General features: G+C 46.4%; 1 protein-coding gene across 1 annotated transcript in view; it reads left to right on the top strand.

Annotated features, from left to right (window-relative positions):
• The window catches only part of LOC141215265 (uncharacterized), a 63368-nt gene extending 50803 nt beyond the window's left edge, over positions 1-12565 (top strand). The window contains exons 11-15 of the mRNA XM_073665589.1: positions 7061-7240; positions 7324-7447; positions 7531-7628; positions 7825-7915; positions 10214-12565. Of these exons, the coding sequence (XP_073521690.1) occupies positions 7061-7240; positions 7324-7447; positions 7531-7628; positions 7825-7915; positions 10214-12078 (2358 nt within the window). The 3' untranslated portion in view covers positions 12079-12565. The remainder of the gene's footprint in view (positions 1-7060; positions 7241-7323; positions 7448-7530; positions 7629-7824; positions 7916-10213) is intronic.
• Positions 12566-18948: the final 6383 nt, after the last annotated feature.

Genomic DNA, 18948 nt, shown 5'->3' with positions numbered 1-18948 from the left:
CCAGAAGAGAAATGCCTGGAGACAGCCGCGATTGGATGGCTTGAAGTAAGTGAAGAGCACCACATACACAGCCACACTTCAGAGGGAGGACACGTATTGTCTGTAGGGTGCCATAACGAGAGGGGGCTACAGCTCGCCCACGACTACCTCGCTGGGGCACCTTACATTTGGTGTAGTCGGCAGGATGCGAGCTCCTCCTTGAAGCGCCGACGCAGAACACTGAGGAGAAAGTGTTGGAAGGCATGCGGCCCAAGATGGCGGCCCGAGGCATGGATTCCAAGATGGTGACAATGGCGGTGAAGTCTGGGAGAAGAACCGCCTATCGTGGGAGTGGATGGCGCCGGAGAGCGCGAAAAGATGTCCAGCCCCTACGAGTTCCGGCCCGAAGAAGGAAGGGCCCAGCGGTGAAGATGCGTCCCAGGATGGGACGTCCAGTGAGGAAGAGGGGGCGGCGTAAAGTGAAGTCCGGCCCCGTGAATATCAGCGCGCACAGAGAAGGGGTGCGGCTGAAGGCGGAGCTGCCGAGAGTGACGAGTGACGCGGCGGTCGCGTCAGAAGGCCGGCCCAGGAAGAGGCGGAGTTGGACGTGCAGGACGCACATCACCGGTAAGCGACTGGCGCCATTTTCTGTCTGGCACGCAAGGGGAAGGAGGTACGGCAGCGGACGTCCTGAGAGGATGGTAGCCCCAGAGCCTGACAACATGCGTGAGTCAAGCGGTGAGGAGGAACTCCTGGAGATTACCACCCCAGGGGCCACGGCTGGGAGCCATTTGCCGGCGGGCGCTGCCCGCGAACCGTTGCCCTTACCCACAGTGGCTGTCCAGTGGGCCACTAGGCCTGATCCGGAGCTGGGCCTGCTAGTCCATGAGCTTTGCATGTGGTGCTGGAGTCGGATGCCGGAGGAAACGTCCCCCTCGGCTGAGGGAGGAGAACATCCGGTGGGGCCGGAGCAATAGCTGCAGCGGAGCTTGAGAAAGGTGAGCGGTCCATGCCCTAGCGGCCAGTCACGCCTGCAGGATCTGCCCCAGTAGCTTCTGCGGCAACAGAGGCCCCCAGGCCTTCAGGGGACAGTGCGGTAGGGAAGCCCCCTAAAAGAAAGGCCCCGCAGGAGAATTTGTGGTCGTTGGCCTTGGAGGCCATACACTCCCCCTCGGCAGAGCGGTACGCCGAGCCTGGGAGTCCGAAATGGGCTACCCGCGACCCCCCCGATGACCGCGCGAGCACAGTGGCGATGGACCGATACCTTCCTGAGAGGCTGGCTGGAGAGGTCCAATGCGGCAAGAAGGGAGTCAGTGGAGAAAGCTCAGACCCGGGGGCGGGTCATAGAATTTCACATCCGTGAGGGGTACGGGTTTCTGGAGGAGGAATGGACCGGGCACGAGGTGTTCGTGGCCCGCGAAGTGGTAAAGCGGGACTATCTGCCCGACCGTCTCCACAACCTGCACGTGGGGGACATCGTGCACTTTGTAAAATGTGAGTGCCACAAAGGGTGGTATGCGGCTGCACTCACCCGTCCATATAAGTGGGAGGACATCCTGGAGAAGGACAGGCAGGTCCTCCAGCGAAGAGCTGAGAGGGAGGCTCGGCAGCATCGGGCTAGGGAAGCCCCTGGAGGATTCTTGCCCCCTCCCAAGGCTGGCGTCCCGCAGGAGGAAGAACCTAAAAACCAGCAGCGGGGAGATGTTGTCGGTAAGGAAGAGGAAGACTTCCTGAGCTGCAGCAGGGCCGACTCTCCCAGTGAGGCGCCTGATGTCGGCTCAGCAGCCAAACACCCAGGAGGGGCTGGAGCAGTGGAGCAGGGAGCTGCTAGAGAAACCCAGGCTGGCGCTAGTAATGAGGTGCATCATTTCATCGTGACCAGTTACGGCCCTACCCAAGTCGACTGTGGCAGCGCTACGTCCTCGGACGAGGACCCCGGGCCTAGCAGGTACCCCGACCAGCCGTGGAAGTGGAGGAGGCCACCTTCGTCCGCAGCATGGGTCGCCTTCATGATGGAACGGAAGGAGGCCCGGAAGAAGTGAGATAGTTGGCTGAAAGGTCCGTTGACCTTCTACTTCTTCCTCTACTAGGATTCATCGGTTGTGATCCTGTTGTTGGGACTGTTTCCCAATGGGGGCGGAGTGCCCCATGTTAAGTTGGAGAGAAAAATGGAGGACTGTTCCCCTACCTCCCAGGCCAGGAAGGCCTTAAGCAGCACCAAAAGTTGTGTGCCAAGAGAGCTGCTCCTTTTGTTTTTACTTTTATTTTTATTTTTGTTGCGCTTGTTGCGCCTTTTTCTGCTGAAATTTACAATGCTGAGGCACACCTTGAGGATGGATATCCTCCAAATCTAAGAGACTTGCGGCCTAGCGGGAAGAACCGGTGACCCCCGCTAGAGCCAAGAAGAAAGAGACTCACAGGGTGTTACCTGTGACTGTGTGCCTCAGAATGCAGCCCTCGAAGGAGATTGGGGGCTATTGAGGTGTTGGCCTGTCTTAAAAATATGGACATGGACACTGCGTTTCCAGGGTCCTTACCAAGAAGGACCGGTACCTCTGAAAAGTTGATAATGGACTGTCCTGAATTGCTGTCCCTGGGCCCTTAACCGAGAAGGGCCGGTCTCCCATCCAAGAAGATGACCTCAGGACCAGTCGTTTACTAAAATGGTTTAGTAAAATTTAGTAATGTGATATAATGTCATAGCTGCTGATTTGTGTTTATTGTTTACTGTGGTCAGGGACACCAACATTAAAGTGTCAGGGAATGTAATAGTGGGGAAGGGCGTAGCCTTCCCTTGGTACTGAGATAGTTAAAGGAAGTGTTCCTGAAGTCAGACCTCTCTAACTGTGGTAGACCAAGCTAAGGGGGTTAGCTTTAGTGGTCCAGTTAGTAGAGTAGAGGGAGAACTTAGTGCCTGATCAAGCCTTGAGTAACATAGAGCTTGTTCCTGGCATAATTCCTTGTGGGCTGCAGTACCTGTAAACAGCCACAAGATGCCACTGTTCTGGGTGCAGATGTCAGGTTGAGTGGTCCAGTTAGTAGAGTAGAGGGGGAACTTAGTGCCTGATCAAGCCTTGAGTAACATAGAGCTTGTTCCTGGCATAATTCCTTGTGGGCTGCAGTACCTGTAAACAGCCACAAGATGCCACTGTTCTGGGTGCAGATGTCAGGTTGAGTCTGCTAGCAGGGTTACAGACAGTGAGGAGTTAATGCTGTGTGATGACAGCTCACCGAGGGTGGGCACTTTAGGAAAATTCCTGCTTAAGTTTTCAGAAAGCAGGAGGAGTCACTCAGTAAGAGATAGTACGGTGAATCGTTCGGGCAGCCTGACTATAGTGGCTGCTAGGGTAGACGGGAGCTCCATACCCTCAGACAGTGGGATCACCAGTGTGCAAGTCTCCCTACACAAGAGCACGAGTCCTGTTAGCCGGCCGGAGAAACTCATCAAAGGTAGTGAGGACCCGGGGCACTTCTAGTCTGCAGGAAGCAGAGGAAGATAAATAGGACTCCAGGCTAAGACGTGGGGGAGAGATCGGAGCCAGGTCACTGTCAGTATTACAGAAGAGTCTCTTGGGCCAGAGATTAGAGTCACAGAGATGCTTCACTTAAAGAGGGAACCAGGGCTGAAGGAGTTACCAGCGCCTGTGAGAGAGATGATAACCTGTCGGGCCTTATCCATTATATCTGCCTGTAAATATTGTACATATTCCTCTTCCCCAAGTAAAGTCCAAGTTCTGGTTAAGAACCTCGTGTCCTCTGAATTTATTGCTGCCCTGGTCCCAGAAGAGAAATGCCTGGAGACAGCCGCGATTGGATGGCTTGAAGTAAGTGAAGAGCACCACATACACAGCCACACTTCAGAGGGAGGACACGTATTGTCTGTAGGGTGCCATAGCGAGAGGGGGCTACAGCTCGCCCACGACTACCTCGCTGGGGCACCTTACACGTGATTTTGAAGAAAATTTTAATATGGGCCAAAACTGGGACAGTTAGATAAGTATGTTGAGGTGATAGGCCAGTCTAAAAAATGTTTTTTTACGGCACGCTTAAAACTGTGGGTATTGGGAATTAATCAAATTGTCCTGGGTAGTGCATTCCAAAGAATTTGTGCAGCGTGCGAGAACTCTTGGAGACGGGAGTGGGAGATTCGGATTATGGAGGATTTTAGCTTTAAGTCATTAGCAGAACAGAGGGCACTGGTAGGGTGGTAGACTGAGACGAGGGAGGAGATGTAGAGTGGTGCTGAATCGTGGATAGCTTTGTGGGTAAGAGCAATAAGTTTATATTGAACTCTGTATTGGATGAGCAATCAGTGCAATGACTAGCACAGGGAAGAGACATCGTTGTATCGGTAGATGAGGAATATGACCCTGACAGCTGTGTTCAGGACGGATTGGAGAGGGGAAAGTTTAGAAAGAGGGAGACCGATAAGTAAAGAGTTGCAATAGTCCAGACGAGAATGAATAAGAGCTACAGTAAGAGTTTTTACCGAGTCAAAGGTAAGAAAAGTTCTGATCTAGAGATGTTTTTGAGGTGTAGAAGACACGAGCGAGCAAGTGATTTGATGTGAGGAGTGAAGGAAAGATCTGAATCAAGTATGACCTCAAGACAGCGGGCATGTTGCTGGCGAGTAATGATGGAGCCACAAACAGAAATGGCAATATCGGGCACAGGTAGGTTAGTGGAGGGAGGAAATACGAGTAGTTCAGTTTTTGACAGATTGAATTTTAGATAGAGGGAGGGCATAGTGTTAGAGACAGTGGAAAGACAATTACTGGTATTTTGTAATAATGCAGGAGTGATGTCCGGAGAAGAGGTGTATAATTAGGTGTCATCAGCATAGAGATGGTACTGAAAACCGAATCTGCTGATTGTTTGTCCAATAGAAGCGGTATATAAGTAGAAAAGAAGGGCGTCTAGGACTGATCCTTGAGGAACCCCGACAATAAGGGGAAGGGGAGAAGAAGAGAAGCCAACAAAAGACACTGTGAAGGAGCGGTCAGAGAGGTAGATCCACAGTTTCGAATGCTGCAGAGAGATCCAGGAGAATCAGCAGGGAGTAGTGACCATTAGATTTGGCTGTTAGTTGATCATTAGAAACTTTAGTGAGTGCAGTTTCAGTAGAATGTTAGTTATCTGAGAGATAGCATATTAGACAGGAGTGGACCACTCGTTCCAGGAGTTTAGAGATAAAGGGAAGATTGGAAACAGGTCTGTAGTTAGCAGCACAGTTCTGGTCGAGGGATGTTTTTTTAAGTATTGGATGTATGCTGGCGAGTTTAAAAAAGGAGGGAAAAATAATAGATGAGAGGTAGAGGTTTAATATTTTAGTTAGGTGAGTAGTGACAGCTGGAGAAAGGGACTGAAGGAGATGTGAGGGAATAGGGTCACTGGTGCAGGTGGTAGAGCGAGAGGAAGAAAGGAGCCTTTTCACTTCTTCCGTGACTGGTTTGAAGTCAGAAAATGAGCAAGATGCAGTGTAGGAGGGAGGAGTATGCATAACATTTGGGAATTGAGAGAAAATTTCCTATCGGATATGGTCAATTTTTTCTTTTAAATAATTGGCCAGATCGTCAGTGCTGAGGTTGATGGTTGGGGCCTGTGCTGTTTGATTAAGGAGGGAGTGAAAAGTGTCAAACAGGTGCTTAGGATTATTGGACCATGAGATGATGAGGTTGTTAAAGTAGGTTTGTTTGGAGAAGTGAAGGGCGGAGTTATAGGTTTTAAGCATAAATTTATAATGGAGGAAATCTTCGGCCAGATTAGATTTTGTCCACAGCCGTTCGGCACACCTGGCGCACCACTGGAGAAAACGTGTTTGCAGCGTGTTCCAGGGTTGTCGCCGTCTGTGCCAAGTTGTTCTCTGTGTAGGAGGTGCGGCTTCATCCAGGGCGCATTGCAATGTTTTGTTATAATGCTTCAGTGCAAAGTCAGGGCATGAGAGGGAGGAGATTGGGGCCAATGATCATTGCAACGTTTTCATAAATTTCTGGGTGTTAATGGCATGTATATTTCTATAAGTGTGGAAAGTGGGGGTGTCTTGAGCAGGGTGACAGTTCTTGACAGAATGAAAGAAGGTTGTGATCAGAGAGCGGAAGAGGAGATTTAGTAAAGTCATGTATTGAACAGAGCCGGGCGAAGATCAGGTCAAAGAATATTTCCATCTTTATGTGTAGGAGAATTAGTAAGCTGTGAAAGGCCGAAGAAGCAAATTAGCGATAAAAGATGAGCGGCAGATGGGGAGAGGGAATCGCCTATTGGGATGTTAAAGTCTCCCATGATGAGGGTGGGGATGTCATAGGATAGAAAGTTTGGAAGCAAAGTGATCCACAAACTGACGGGAGGGGCCCGGAGGGCGATACACAACCGCCACTGGCAGGGAGAAGGGCCGGTAGAGTCTGACTGTGTGGGCCTCAAAAGAAGGGAAGAAAAGTGAGGTTACTGGGGGGATAACCTGAAAAGTACATTTTGTTTAAAGGAGCAGACCAACACCAATTATTACCAGTTGCTTTTCCTGTATGTACTGATCAAGAAGGATTGCAATGGGACTCTAGGGACACTCATCTACCATAAACCTTCAAGGACTAATAAACTATTGAAGTGGGATAACCACCACCCCCATCCCCATAAAAGAGGAATACCCAAGGGCCAATTTTTACGGGTGAGAAGGTACTGCTCAAATGTCACAGATTTTAATATACAGGCAATAGACCTGAACACCAGATAAAGGGTGCTCGTGGTACATTTTGGATTCCGCATCATTGTTCGCAGAAAAATGGTCTTATCCATCAGCTTATCTTTTTCTCATTCAGATCTCTAAAATACCGGATCCTCTCAGTGAAGATTGTCTATATAAGAAAATTTTCCTGATTTATCCAGGAAAATGATGGACAAAATGGTGGAGAGGATATTACACCTCACCCTAGAGATCCTCTTCCGGCTTACTGGAGAGGTGAGAGATTCTGATGACGTCACATTACATCATTCTTATCTATGGGAATAACAGATGGACAGAACTGGAGAGGTGAGGACTCTGGAAATGTCTGTAGTGAGATTTATTAATGTGTCTCTCCATAACCAGGATTACACAGTAGTGAGGAAGACCTGTAGTGAGCGCTGTCAGGACCCTGTGTCTGAGGGATGGGGAAGACCCCTGAGCCCAATCACAGGGCCTCCACCTCACCCCCTGATACATGAGGACTTCAATGACCAGAAGATCCTAGAACTCGCCTACAAGATGATTGAGCTGCTGACTGGAGAGGTGACACTGCTGGGAATCATGGGACTTTATACAGTAACGCTATGGAGTGATTGGGTGCATGACGGTATCATTATATGTGTCAGGTTCCTATAAGGTGTCAGGATGTCGCCATCTATTTCTCAATGGAGGAGTGGGAGTATTTAGAAGGACACAAAGATCTGTACAAGGACGTCATGATGGAGGTTCCCCAGCCCCTCACATCACCAGGTATTAGATAGGACTGAATACACACGGCCTATAATTATCTATATGTAAAGAATAAATTCAGTCCTTGTATGTGTTTCCTCCAGATCTATCCAGTAAGAGGACAACACCAGAGAGATGTCCCCGTCCTCTTCTTCCACAGAACTGTAAACAAGAACATCCCAATGTTCCTCAGGATCATCAGGTAGATGGAGAGAAGGTGTCATGAGATTTCCCCTATGATGTGTAGACGGCTGTAAAGGTCATGTCTTCAGTTTTGTTTTATCCACCATCATTATGTTTTATATTTGTGTTATGAGAACGGTGGAGATGGCAGGATTAGAGCTGATCATAGATGTGACTTCTCCATCTGTCTTTGACTTTTATAATATTTGTTTCAGGGTGAAGATCTGACGCATATTAATACTACAGAGACATATGTGAGGGGTGATGAGCGGTGTAAAGAGGAGATTCCTACATATGACTACCCAGGTGAGTAGTAACCACTAAATGCAGAGAAGTCACAGATTCTTCTCAGTCACCGGCTGTGGCTGCTTTATCGGTGGTGTGGTCCGGCCGTATCACAATCGTGTGATCACCATTTTGCCGCTAGACCACAACATTCTCCTCCGTCCGAAAATATTCAGATTACTTTGTGTAATTGTGAAAGCCCTTTTCTGTAGAACTTACAACCTGGAGGATCCACTTACCCCCTGGGATTAGGAGACACTGACCGTTACATGCCCAGGTCTGTAAACTACAAAGCCAAATGACCGCATACGTAGAATGTGCTGACAAGTTAGAAAATCACTTGAAGAAAAATATAATGATGGATCTGTAAGAGAAAGCGGAGGGTAATGATGCTGTTGGCTTCCTAGGACCCTGATATCTTATTGGATGAATCTACCTTCTCTCCCTTCTGTGCTGCTGAATGTCCTCATATGGTTCCTACAAGACCAGGTCCAGTCTTTCTGGCCAAACTTCACTTTTATGATCGACAACATTAAATGTGCAGTGAGGGCCAAGTGTGAATTTCTGTACAATAACAACAGAGTTTCCCTTTATCCTGACTGTTCAATTTCTTTTAAAACCAACTAACTTCAAACAGGATTGCAATAAACTATACAGAAAACATTACACCTGTGCCATGATATATCTCTAAGCTGTGCGTGGCTGATGGCTGTAATATACATTTATTCCCGCCTGCAGGAGATGTGTTGGCTCGAGCCCTGGTGTCATGGATTCACTCCACGTCATAAATAGTATTGAGCGAATTTGTTCGGCATTTCAAATTCAGGTTTGTGTTCGGGGTTCCGGCTTGTTCGCGCCAAATGGTCAACCATAAATGAGTGCAACTCCAGTTTAGTGTTGGATTTCTCCCTTCATACATACGTTGTTGTTGGGGATGTTACATGTTTATATATTCTTTTTTTTTTTTTTTAATTCCCTCTCTATGATAGTTTCATTGTGGTTGGATCGGCCGGCCTCACTTATGTGACTCTGTAACTCCCTGGTAGTCTTTCAAAAAGAAGATCTCCATTGTCTCTTCCACATGCCAGAGATCTAAATCTAAGACACCTCAGCTCTGCACTATTATAAAAAGTTCACTTTAAATGTCTAATATTTCTTCTCATCTGACAAAATATTGTCCCTTACGATAGTTTAGATTCCCAAGAGCCCCCGAGCCCCATACTCCAATTACCCCAGAGAGGTTTCACCACTAGTTACTCATTTATTACTGATGGAGACTGTTGAGTTTGATCATTTCAGTAGATGTTTTATTGTCTGTAGTCACAGTTTTTGACTTCAGTAATCCTCTGATTTAACCCCTTCCTGCAGCCAGTTTTATGTTCCTAATCAGGCTCCATTTTTCAAATCTGACGTGTGTCACTTTATGTGGTGATAATTTTGGAATACTTCACAAAGGATAATAGGAAACAAATGGACCTTACAAATTATTTTCCAACTTATTTTGAATCTGACAATACCCTATATACGGTTGTACACTACTGTTTGGGCACATGGCAGGCTAAGAAGGGAAGGAGCGCCATTTAGCTATGAGGAATGCTCAAAAGATGGCCACCAGGAACAGGCTTGTCACTATCTACCCTGTTTACAGATTTCTCAAATTACTTTGCTCATCATCCTTTAACCCATCTACATGGATCTGAACCTACACAGAGACCCCTAGGCTTGGGCCACGGTGTTACCTGCTGTTCTGTGGAGTGAGATGGGAAGAAGAATAGTCAGGTAGCCGAGTCAGAAAATGGCAGAGAAAATGCAAAATCAGAAGACACAAGAGTAGTCAGTAAACGGGCCGAGGTCACAACAGGAACCAAATACACAAGCCGGGAGCTGAGCACAGAGGACTGAACCAGAGGAGAACAAGGCTGTATCTGGCAGCTTCCGGCAATATGCTTCCAGCTTTAGTAGGGTGCGGTGCTTTCCAAATTGCTTAAGCAGGGAGCAGATTACTCCAGCTGGACAGAACACACACCCATACTGCTAGACTGGATGGTACTACTGGTCCCAGCAACCCTAATCTTAGTGACTGGACAGAACCTGCGCCTTTAACTCCATATTTGGGAGGCAGAATGAACAAACAGTTGAACACCACGCTCCACTGGTTCATCCTATGAGATTTTCTATTATATAGTCATTGTCCTGGTGAATAAGTGAATTTTTTAATATAACTTGCCTTTTTTACAGACAATTTAAGTAGAAATGTTCAAAAATATAAAATTGAAGGATTTTTTATTAAAAAATAATAATTGTTTTTATTCTTGGCAGATGACTGCACCAGGAGATCAGAGGAACAGCTGACATCTTCAATTTTTAAATCAGATGATCTTGAGATCACACAAGATACAATTGAAGTGAATGCCATTACTCCAGATTTACCATCATCCCTTCACAGCAAAGATCTGTCATCTGATCATTTGAAACAGGTCTCGTATTCTGATTCATTACCGACTACTAAGGAAAATCAAAGTCAGAAAATAAGCATTAAAAAACAAACTGCTCCTAATGCAAAGAAGACATTTTCACATTCAGAATATAGAAATAGTTTTCCTCTTAAAAAGTCTTTTCTTAAACATCAAAAAATTCACACAGCGAAGAATAGATTTTCTTGCTCCAAGTGTGGGAGATGTTTTAATCAGAAATCAAGTCTTGTTAGGCACCGGAGAACTCACACAGGAGAGAAGCCATTTTCCTGTTCAGAATGTGGAAAATGTTTTATAGAGAAATCAACTCTTATCAAACATCAGAGAACTCACACAGGAGAGAAGCCATTTTCCTGTTCAGAATGTGGAAAATGTTTTACAGAGAAATCAACTCTTATCAAACATCAGAGAACTCACACAGGAGAGAAGCCATTTTCCTGTTCAGAATGTGGAAAATGTTTTACAGAGAAATCAACTCTTATCAAACATCAGAGAACTCACACAGGAGAGAAGCCATTTTCATGTTCAGAATGTGGAAAATGTTTTAACCAGAAATCTAGTTTTCTAAAGCACCAGAGAACCCACACAGTGGAGAAGCCTTTTCCATGTTCAGAGTGTGGGAAATGTTTTGTACAGAAATCAAATCTTTTCAAACATCATAGAACTCACACAGGGGACAAGCCTTTTCCATGTTCAGAATGTGGAAAATGTTTTACAGAGAAATCAACTCTTATCAGCCATCAGAGAACTCACACAGGAGAGAAGCCATTTTCATGTTCAGAATGTGGGAAATGTTTTGCAAAGAAATCAAATCTTATCAAACATCAGAGAACTCACACAGGGGAGAAGCCTTTTCCATGTTCAGAATGTGGGAAATGTTTTACAGAGAAATCTACTCTTATCAAACATCAGAGAACTCACACAGGGGAGAAGCCTTTTCCATGTTCAGAATGTGGAAAATGTTTTATCCAGAAATCTGATTTTGATAAGCACCAGAGAACCCACACAGTGGAGAAGCCTTTTTCCTGTTCATATTGTGGAAAATGTTTTTTACAGAAATCATATCTTAATATACATCAGACAACTCACACAGAGGAGAAGCCATTTTCATGTCCAGAATGTGGGAAATGTTTTGCAAATAAATCATATCTTTTCAAACATCAGAGAACTCACACAGGGAAGAAGCCTTTTCCATGTTCAGAATGTGGAAAATGTTTTACAGAGAAATCAACTCTTATCAACCATCAGAGAACTCACACAGGAGAGAAGCCATTTTCATGTTCAGAATGTGGGAAATATTTTACAGCAAAATCTAATCTTATCAAACATCACAAAACTCACACAGGGGAGAAGCCTTTTTCATGTTCAGAATGTGGGAAATATTTTACAGAGAAATCAACTCTTACCAAACATCTGAGAACTCACACAGGGGAGAAGCCTTTTCCATGTTCAGAATATGGAAAATGTTTTAACCAGAAATCTGATTTTGATAAGCACCAGAGAACCCACACAGGGGTGAAGCCTTTTTCATGTTCAGATTGTGGGAAATGTTTTGTACAGGAATCACATCTTAACAAACATCAGAGAATTCACACAGGGGAGAAGCCTATTTCATGTTCAAAATGTGGGAAATGTTTTAACCAGAAAGCGCATTTTGATAACCACCGGAGAACCCACACTGGGGAGAATGCCGCAACTACACCCAACTAGTCTCTGTACAGACAAGAAAGGCCCAAGCTGCACAACTAAAAACACCACCATAGACCTAACTCCCTAATACGTCGTTGAGGAGTTTGTCATACCTCCTGAGGAACCAGAGGGGAGGCTGCAACACGCTGTCAACAAGGGGAAAGGAAAGTATGAAGTAATATACGAAAAACCTGAATGACCAACAAAAACACATTCATATAGAGCAAAGAAGGCAAGCTAAGGAGAACCAAAAATAAAAGGAACGAGTATAATCTCCCAGAAACCTAACATTGTTAGAATGAAAAGGTACTGGGAGGGAAAGCAAACTGACCGGGAGGATAGTTTCACCTTTGTGGTGAAACTTATACAATTCATCCTCACCAACTGTAAATGTAAACCTGTCCGTTTATAATGACCATGGACAAGATAAAGATTCCTAACTCACATCAGGACCACAAGATCCCAGGTACTTTCAGCTGCATCACATCTAATGTAGTGTACTTAATTATATGTAGCAAATGTCCAACTGGGGGTCTGTATGTAGGGGAGATGGGGCAAAAACTTAGAACAAGGATGAATTCTCATCGCCACACAATAAAAGAAAAAAGATTAGATCTACTTGTGGTCAAACGTTTTTACGGCCACAACTGCTTGTCCCTTTCCAAAACTGATAGTTCTGCTTCACGTCACTTGTCTTATCTATTGCATTATTCCTGTGCCCTATTATGTATAAATATGTGACTCTTCAGATTTTGTGTTATACTTTGTCTGATGAAGAGACCTGAGTAGTCTCGAAAGCTTACTGACTAATAGCTAATTGAAAAGATGGTATCAACCACTAAGGACTCTCAAATTTTAATATTTTTCTCCATACATACATTTTAAGATCTCTCCACAGGTGTTCAATGGGATTTAGATCCAGACTCATTGCTGGTCAGAACTCTCCAGCACTTTGTTTCCATCCATTTTCTGAGTGCTTCTTGACGTATGGTTGGGGTCATTGTCCTGCTGGATGACCCATGACCTAGGACGCAAACCCAGCTTTCTGACACTAGGCACTACATTGTGACCCAAAATCCTTTGCTAATCTTCAGATTTCATGATGCCTTGCACACAGTCAGAGGCAGCAAAACACCTTTGAACCTCCACCATATTTGACTGTATGGGTTGTAAATTTATTGATTATGCAGTTCTTTTCTCCTTTTTCTGTTTTCTCCATGCTTAGTGTGGCCCACATATGCACACAATGCAAAGATTGAATCCATTTCTCCCATTTTTATCTGGTTTTAGTTGTGATTTTCATATTGCCCACACCTGTTACTTGCCACAATTGCGTTTGAACAAGCTTCACATGCTTGAAATAAAGTTGTTTACCCACAATTTTGGCAAGGTGCTAACAATTTTGTCCGGCCTATTTTGTGTGAAATAATGTTCAATTTGCCATTTTTTCTCTGTTTTCTTGTATTGTTCCAATACATGCAAAGGAAATAAACGTGTATAGCAAAAAGTGTAATTTCAATAATTTTCTGGGAGAATTACTTCATTTTCTGGAACAATTTCAAGGGAGCCAGCACCTTGACCATGACTTGTTTTTGTTGCCTTTTTAATTTGTTGCAGCATATCATCCTCTACGTGTTCAGCTATATTAGGAGGCTTGTAGCAAAGTCCAATTAGTAGCTTTCCATTATTGCCATTTCCATGTACATTTACCCAAACTGACTCTCTACATCAGAGATATAAAACTCAAAACATGTAGAGGGCCAAAATGAAAAACTTTGACAAAGTCGTGTACCAACCAGTATACAGTATAATGGGCCCCACATAGTCCTCCATACATAAGAAACAAGAGGAAAAAACTTCAAGTCAGAGTCCCATATAATACTGAAAAAATGACAAAATTTTATTAATTATAATTTATACAGGAAAAAAATATGAATTGCAGAAACAGAGACAGTTAATAGTAAAACAATGGAGGAGCACTAAAGAGGAGCATGAGACAAATTAACATGATTCTTTTCTGATGTAAATACATAATTGGGCTGCCAAAAAAATAAGAATATATTGTTAAAATTCACTGAAGCATTCAGTAAAAGTGCAGGTGCTTATGAGGCAGGTCAGAAGTAGTTGCTATATAAAAGGTTAGTCATACCGCTGTCTATATATAGGTACTAATATAAATAGCTCATACCGGGGGTAGCAGATCTTTATAAGTGGTATCATTGCCCTGACCCCTTAGGCTACAGAGTAAAAAGTATATCCTAATACATATTAAAGACTAGAAAATGCACCTAAGTAGGAAAAAAGATTAAAGACCGGCACCAAAAAGAGTGTAGCATGAATCCTATAGTATACTTACAGCCACAGTAGATGTGAACACAGTCCTCAATGGCGCTCACCCTGATGCGCGTTTCAGCACGGCTGCCTTCATCAGGAGGTGGCGTCAATGAAGGTGGGTAGGGTTTAGAAACCCTTGAGCCAATAGAAAAGGGGGTGTGTAGTCTCTCCGCCAATGGGTGTGGGGAGGGAGTGACATGACACATGGCAATCACCGCCGCATCCACGGCAACATCATCCATGACGCCGCAAGAACGTGGGGAACCACGTGACCGCGCATCATGGAGCAGATATTGATACGGCCAGTGAGGACACCATAGAGAACAGTGAAGCCATGCGTACTGCCCAGTCCACAGACATATATAGTCAAATACAAGCGGAGAGAAAAGGAAACTAGCATAATGGGGTAAACTGTCAATAATAGCATAACCCTAATGTATTTGGGTGTGATGGTGCTTTGCTGGTAACACTGTTGGGGATTTATTCAAAATTGAAGGCATACTGAACCAGCATGGCTGCCACAGCATCTTGCAGCGGCATGCTATTCCATCTGGTTTGCGTTTAGTTGGACCATCATTTATTTTTCAACAGGACAATGACCCCAAACACACCTCCAGGCTGTGTAAGGGCTATTTGACCAAGAAGGAGAGTGATGGGGTGCTACTTCAGATGACCTGGCCTCCACAGTCACCAGACCTGAACCCAATCGAGATGGTTTGGGGTGAGCTGGACCGCAGAGTGAAGGCAAAAGGGCCAACAAGTGCGAAGCATCTCTGGGAACTCCTTCAAGATTGTTGGAAGACCATTTCCGGTGACTACCTCTTGAAGCTCATCAAGAGTGTGCAAAGCAGTCATCAAAGCAAAAGGTGGCTACTTTGAAGAACCTAGAATATAAGACATATTTTCAGTTGTTTCACACTTTTTTGTTAAGTATATAATTCCACATGTGTTAATTCATAGTTTTGATGCCTTCAGTGTGAATGTACAATTTCCATAGTCATGAAAATACAGAAAAATCTTTAAATGAGAAGGTGTGTCCAAACTTTTGGTCTGTACTATATATATATATATATATATATATATATATATATATATATATATGTATATATATGGGGTATAGGCGATAGCCAATTATATATAAGTCAGAGAAGTTAGTTGGCAATGACAAAACAAAGTATATCTTTAAGAAAAGCTTGAAGTATAACATGATTATATGAGATCATAATATAAATGCATAATAAGATATAAGAAAATATCTCTCAAAATATCGATCTATAAATGCGAAAGATATACAATATTAACTGTTTGGATCAAAAATGTGCACACAGAAAAAAAGTTACAGATCTTGAGAGCCAAATAGTGCCGGCAATTATGTCCATGTTATCCAAGAGCAGAATGGAAGTCATCAACGTCATTGACGGGTAGAAATGGAGATATCGCGTATACAAACATGCCAATCACCATGTAATGCCTTTATGAAAATTTGGTAGAAAAAGACGACAAACTCTCATAGGGGAATACTAAAGAAATAGGAAAAAGTTAAAATAAAAAAAAACTACCCAACCATATGAGATAAAAAGGTAAGACAAAATAGCTAAAACAATGTGGATATAGGTGATCAGAGAAATGGGGCATAACTAATATTTTCGTTCAAGCCCAATGGATGGAGTGCTTTTAAAGTCCAAATCCATCTGCTCTCTTTTTGGGCTAATAGTTGGCTCATTCTACTTTCCCTAATATTAGTGGTGATCATGTCAATACCCTGAACTTTAAGTTTAGATGCGTCACACTTATGGTGTATTCTAAAATGCTTGGGAATAGTTTTTAACGTAGAAATATCAGTTTCATTTACCGCCGCTTCAATACTTAGGACGTGTTCACGTATTCTTGTCTTAAGTTGTCTAGTTGTGAGCCTTACATAGACTTTAGGACACAGGCATGTCGCATAATAGACCACCGCTTTAGAGGTACAAGTTATCGGTTTGGTGATGTAATAGGTCCTACAGCCCTGGGAATCTGAGTTAGCATGTTTGACATTAGGACACGCCACACATCTACCACATGGTACACATCCATTTACTGGAGGTGGTCTTTTCAGAAAATTAGGGGGGTGGTAGGATAATAGTGGCTTCTCATAAGGTGATCACAGAGATTTTTTGCCTTTCTGAAAGTGATTTGCTGTCTCTCTGGTAGATATTTTGCCAATATGGGGTCAGCCATTAAGATGGGCCATGATTTGATAAGACAGTCACGTAATTCTGTTGCTTTAGAGTGGAATGTTGTAATGAACCTTAACTAGTGATGAGCGAGCATGCTCGCTACTGCTCAGTGCTCACCCGAGCATCTTACTGCTTGAGATGCTTGGCGCTTGCCGAGTATTTCCAGGGTTGCTCGGCGGGAGCTCGGGTCCCCTCACTGCATGTTTGGCGATCATTAGAGCACCAATCAACATGCAGGGATTGTCTGCCACACACTGTAATGCCGCAGCCATGTTGGTTGTGGCATTACAGTGATTCGCTGGCCGCACAGCGTCATCAGGTCTATATCAGACCTGGCGCCGCCATGCTAGGCAGGCAGGCAGGGTATATAGCAGACTACAGTGCACATAGCAAGAGGATCCATTCCAGTTCAGCCTGTTGCAGCTTGTTTCAGGAAGTGGTAGAGGTGGAGCCTGCAGTGAGCTGTGTGCCGTGTGCTTCCTGGACTGTGTGGCTGCTGTGGAGAGAGCTCCTGGGAAGGGAGGTTTTTTTTTCTATCTGGGACTTTTTGTCTGCCCCCTTCCCAGGAAAGAGGGCTCAGAGTGGGACTGGCCTCCGGGGCTGGGCCCCCGGCTCCCACCTCCCGGTCCAAGCTGGCGGGGGGTGGGAGGAACACCAAGCCGGCTAAGGCTACAAGATCTGGCCAAGGCAGCAGGGGTTCCAGCATGAGGACCCCCGAGGCTACGACCGCGGCGGCTCCTCCCTCCGGAGGTAGGTCGAGTACGAGCGGAGGTGCTGCAGCGGTGCCCCCTGATTGGGGTACCAAGGCGTCGAGGGAGGCAACCGTCACCTATGCCTCCCGTATACATGCGCACCTCTGCGAGTATGAGGACGCCACAAAGAAGCTAAGTTCCCTCTGGGGGGAGTTGAGGGTGGCTCAGGAGAGGTCCGTGAGGGCCTCTGGCAGTAAGAAGCCTGAGCTATCCGCCGCGGTCCGGAAGATCAAGCGGGCCATTCAAGACCTGGAAGACCGCAGGAGCACCATACTGGCAGGAAGTGGACCCTTCATGGAGAAGCTGCTTAATGATGACCGGTTCAGAGCCATGACCGGTGGGGCTCTGGAGGGGTCGCAGGGCCCCAGCCAGGCGGTGGAGGAGGAGGAAGAAGAGGTATGCGTGGAGGAGGCTGCACCCTACCCACCGCCTGGTGGCCTGGTAAGTGATCTCCAGGCATCGCATAGCGGGATAGCCCCTGAGCAGATGGCTCTCCCGTCTGATTCTAGCCCTTCAGAGGGCAGCGGGAGCGAGGGGGAGGATGAGGAGGATGGGAGCAGTAGCAGTGAGGGGGGCTGCCTTATCATGCAGCAGATCCAGCAGATCGAGTCCCCGGTACGTTTTGGTCAGCTTACGTTCGGGGATGAGATCTGCGAGGATGAGGCACCCGTGAGGGGGATGAAGAGAAAAGCAAAAAAAAAGAGAAAAACAACTGTTGCGCACAAGTTTGTGTATGTCCCCCTCTCTGGGGCCCCCCTGTCCCGTTGTGCGGCACCCGCCACCCACCCCGGCTTGGACTCTGTTGTGGGTCCACAGCGAGGGAGCGGGGAGAACATAGGCCATGGCACGCAGAGCGCTGCCTCTGTTTGTGGTAATGGAGGCAGTGGGTCCAAGGTGTCTGATATGGAGCATGGCGCGGAGGGCGGCCCGACGGTGGGTGTGATCTGTGGTGGTGCTCAGGCTGGATCCCCTGTAAAAGGGAGGTCTGGCCTGGCACCTGGTGCGCGTGCTGGCGTGCAGGGCGCGGCTTGTACATCTGCCGCTGCCTCCTGCTCTGCTGGCGGCGCACCGACAGCCGGGGCCGCATCTCCGGCGGCGTGTGCTGGGGTGTCTGGGTCCCTCACGCACGGATCCACTAAATCTGGATCACTTTCAGGGACCCAGAGACCTGGTAAGGTGAAGGGCGCGGGGCCTGCGGCTCCGGCAGAGCCGGCTCATAAAGGAAAGGTGGGGCTTGCTCCCCTGGCAAAATCCGTGGCGAGGTCGGGGCCCCCTGCGCAGGGGCCCAGTAATGGGTCAGCGCGGGGGGCTCCACCGCCGCTGGGTGCTGAGGGGGAGTGGCCTAGCCTGGGGCCGGCCGCCGGAGCTGGGGTGGCCAGGCTGTTTGTGGTGAAGGGTGTGACGGTAGGGGGTGCTATGCCCCTGAGAGCTGGTGCCGCTGGTCCAGGGGCCCCTGTGAGTAGACCCAGTTCTGGGTCGGCTTCGGGGGTCCCGGCGCGGCCGGCTTCGGGAGGCGTGGCCTCCCAGCCGTCCACGGCACCAGTGGGAGTGGCCTCTGGGGCCCCCACCGTGCTGCCTGGTGTGGG

This window comes from Phyllobates terribilis, unplaced genomic scaffold (genome assembly GCF_046119375.1).
Source record: "Phyllobates terribilis strain yellow unplaced genomic scaffold, ASM4611937v1 Scaffold_235__1_contigs__length_3068650, whole genome shotgun sequence".
NCBI lineage: Eukaryota > Metazoa > Chordata > Amphibia > Anura > Dendrobatidae > Phyllobates > Phyllobates terribilis.
Note: the sequence above shows the minus strand (reverse complement) of the source record. Positions and strands in the feature narration are given on the sequence as shown.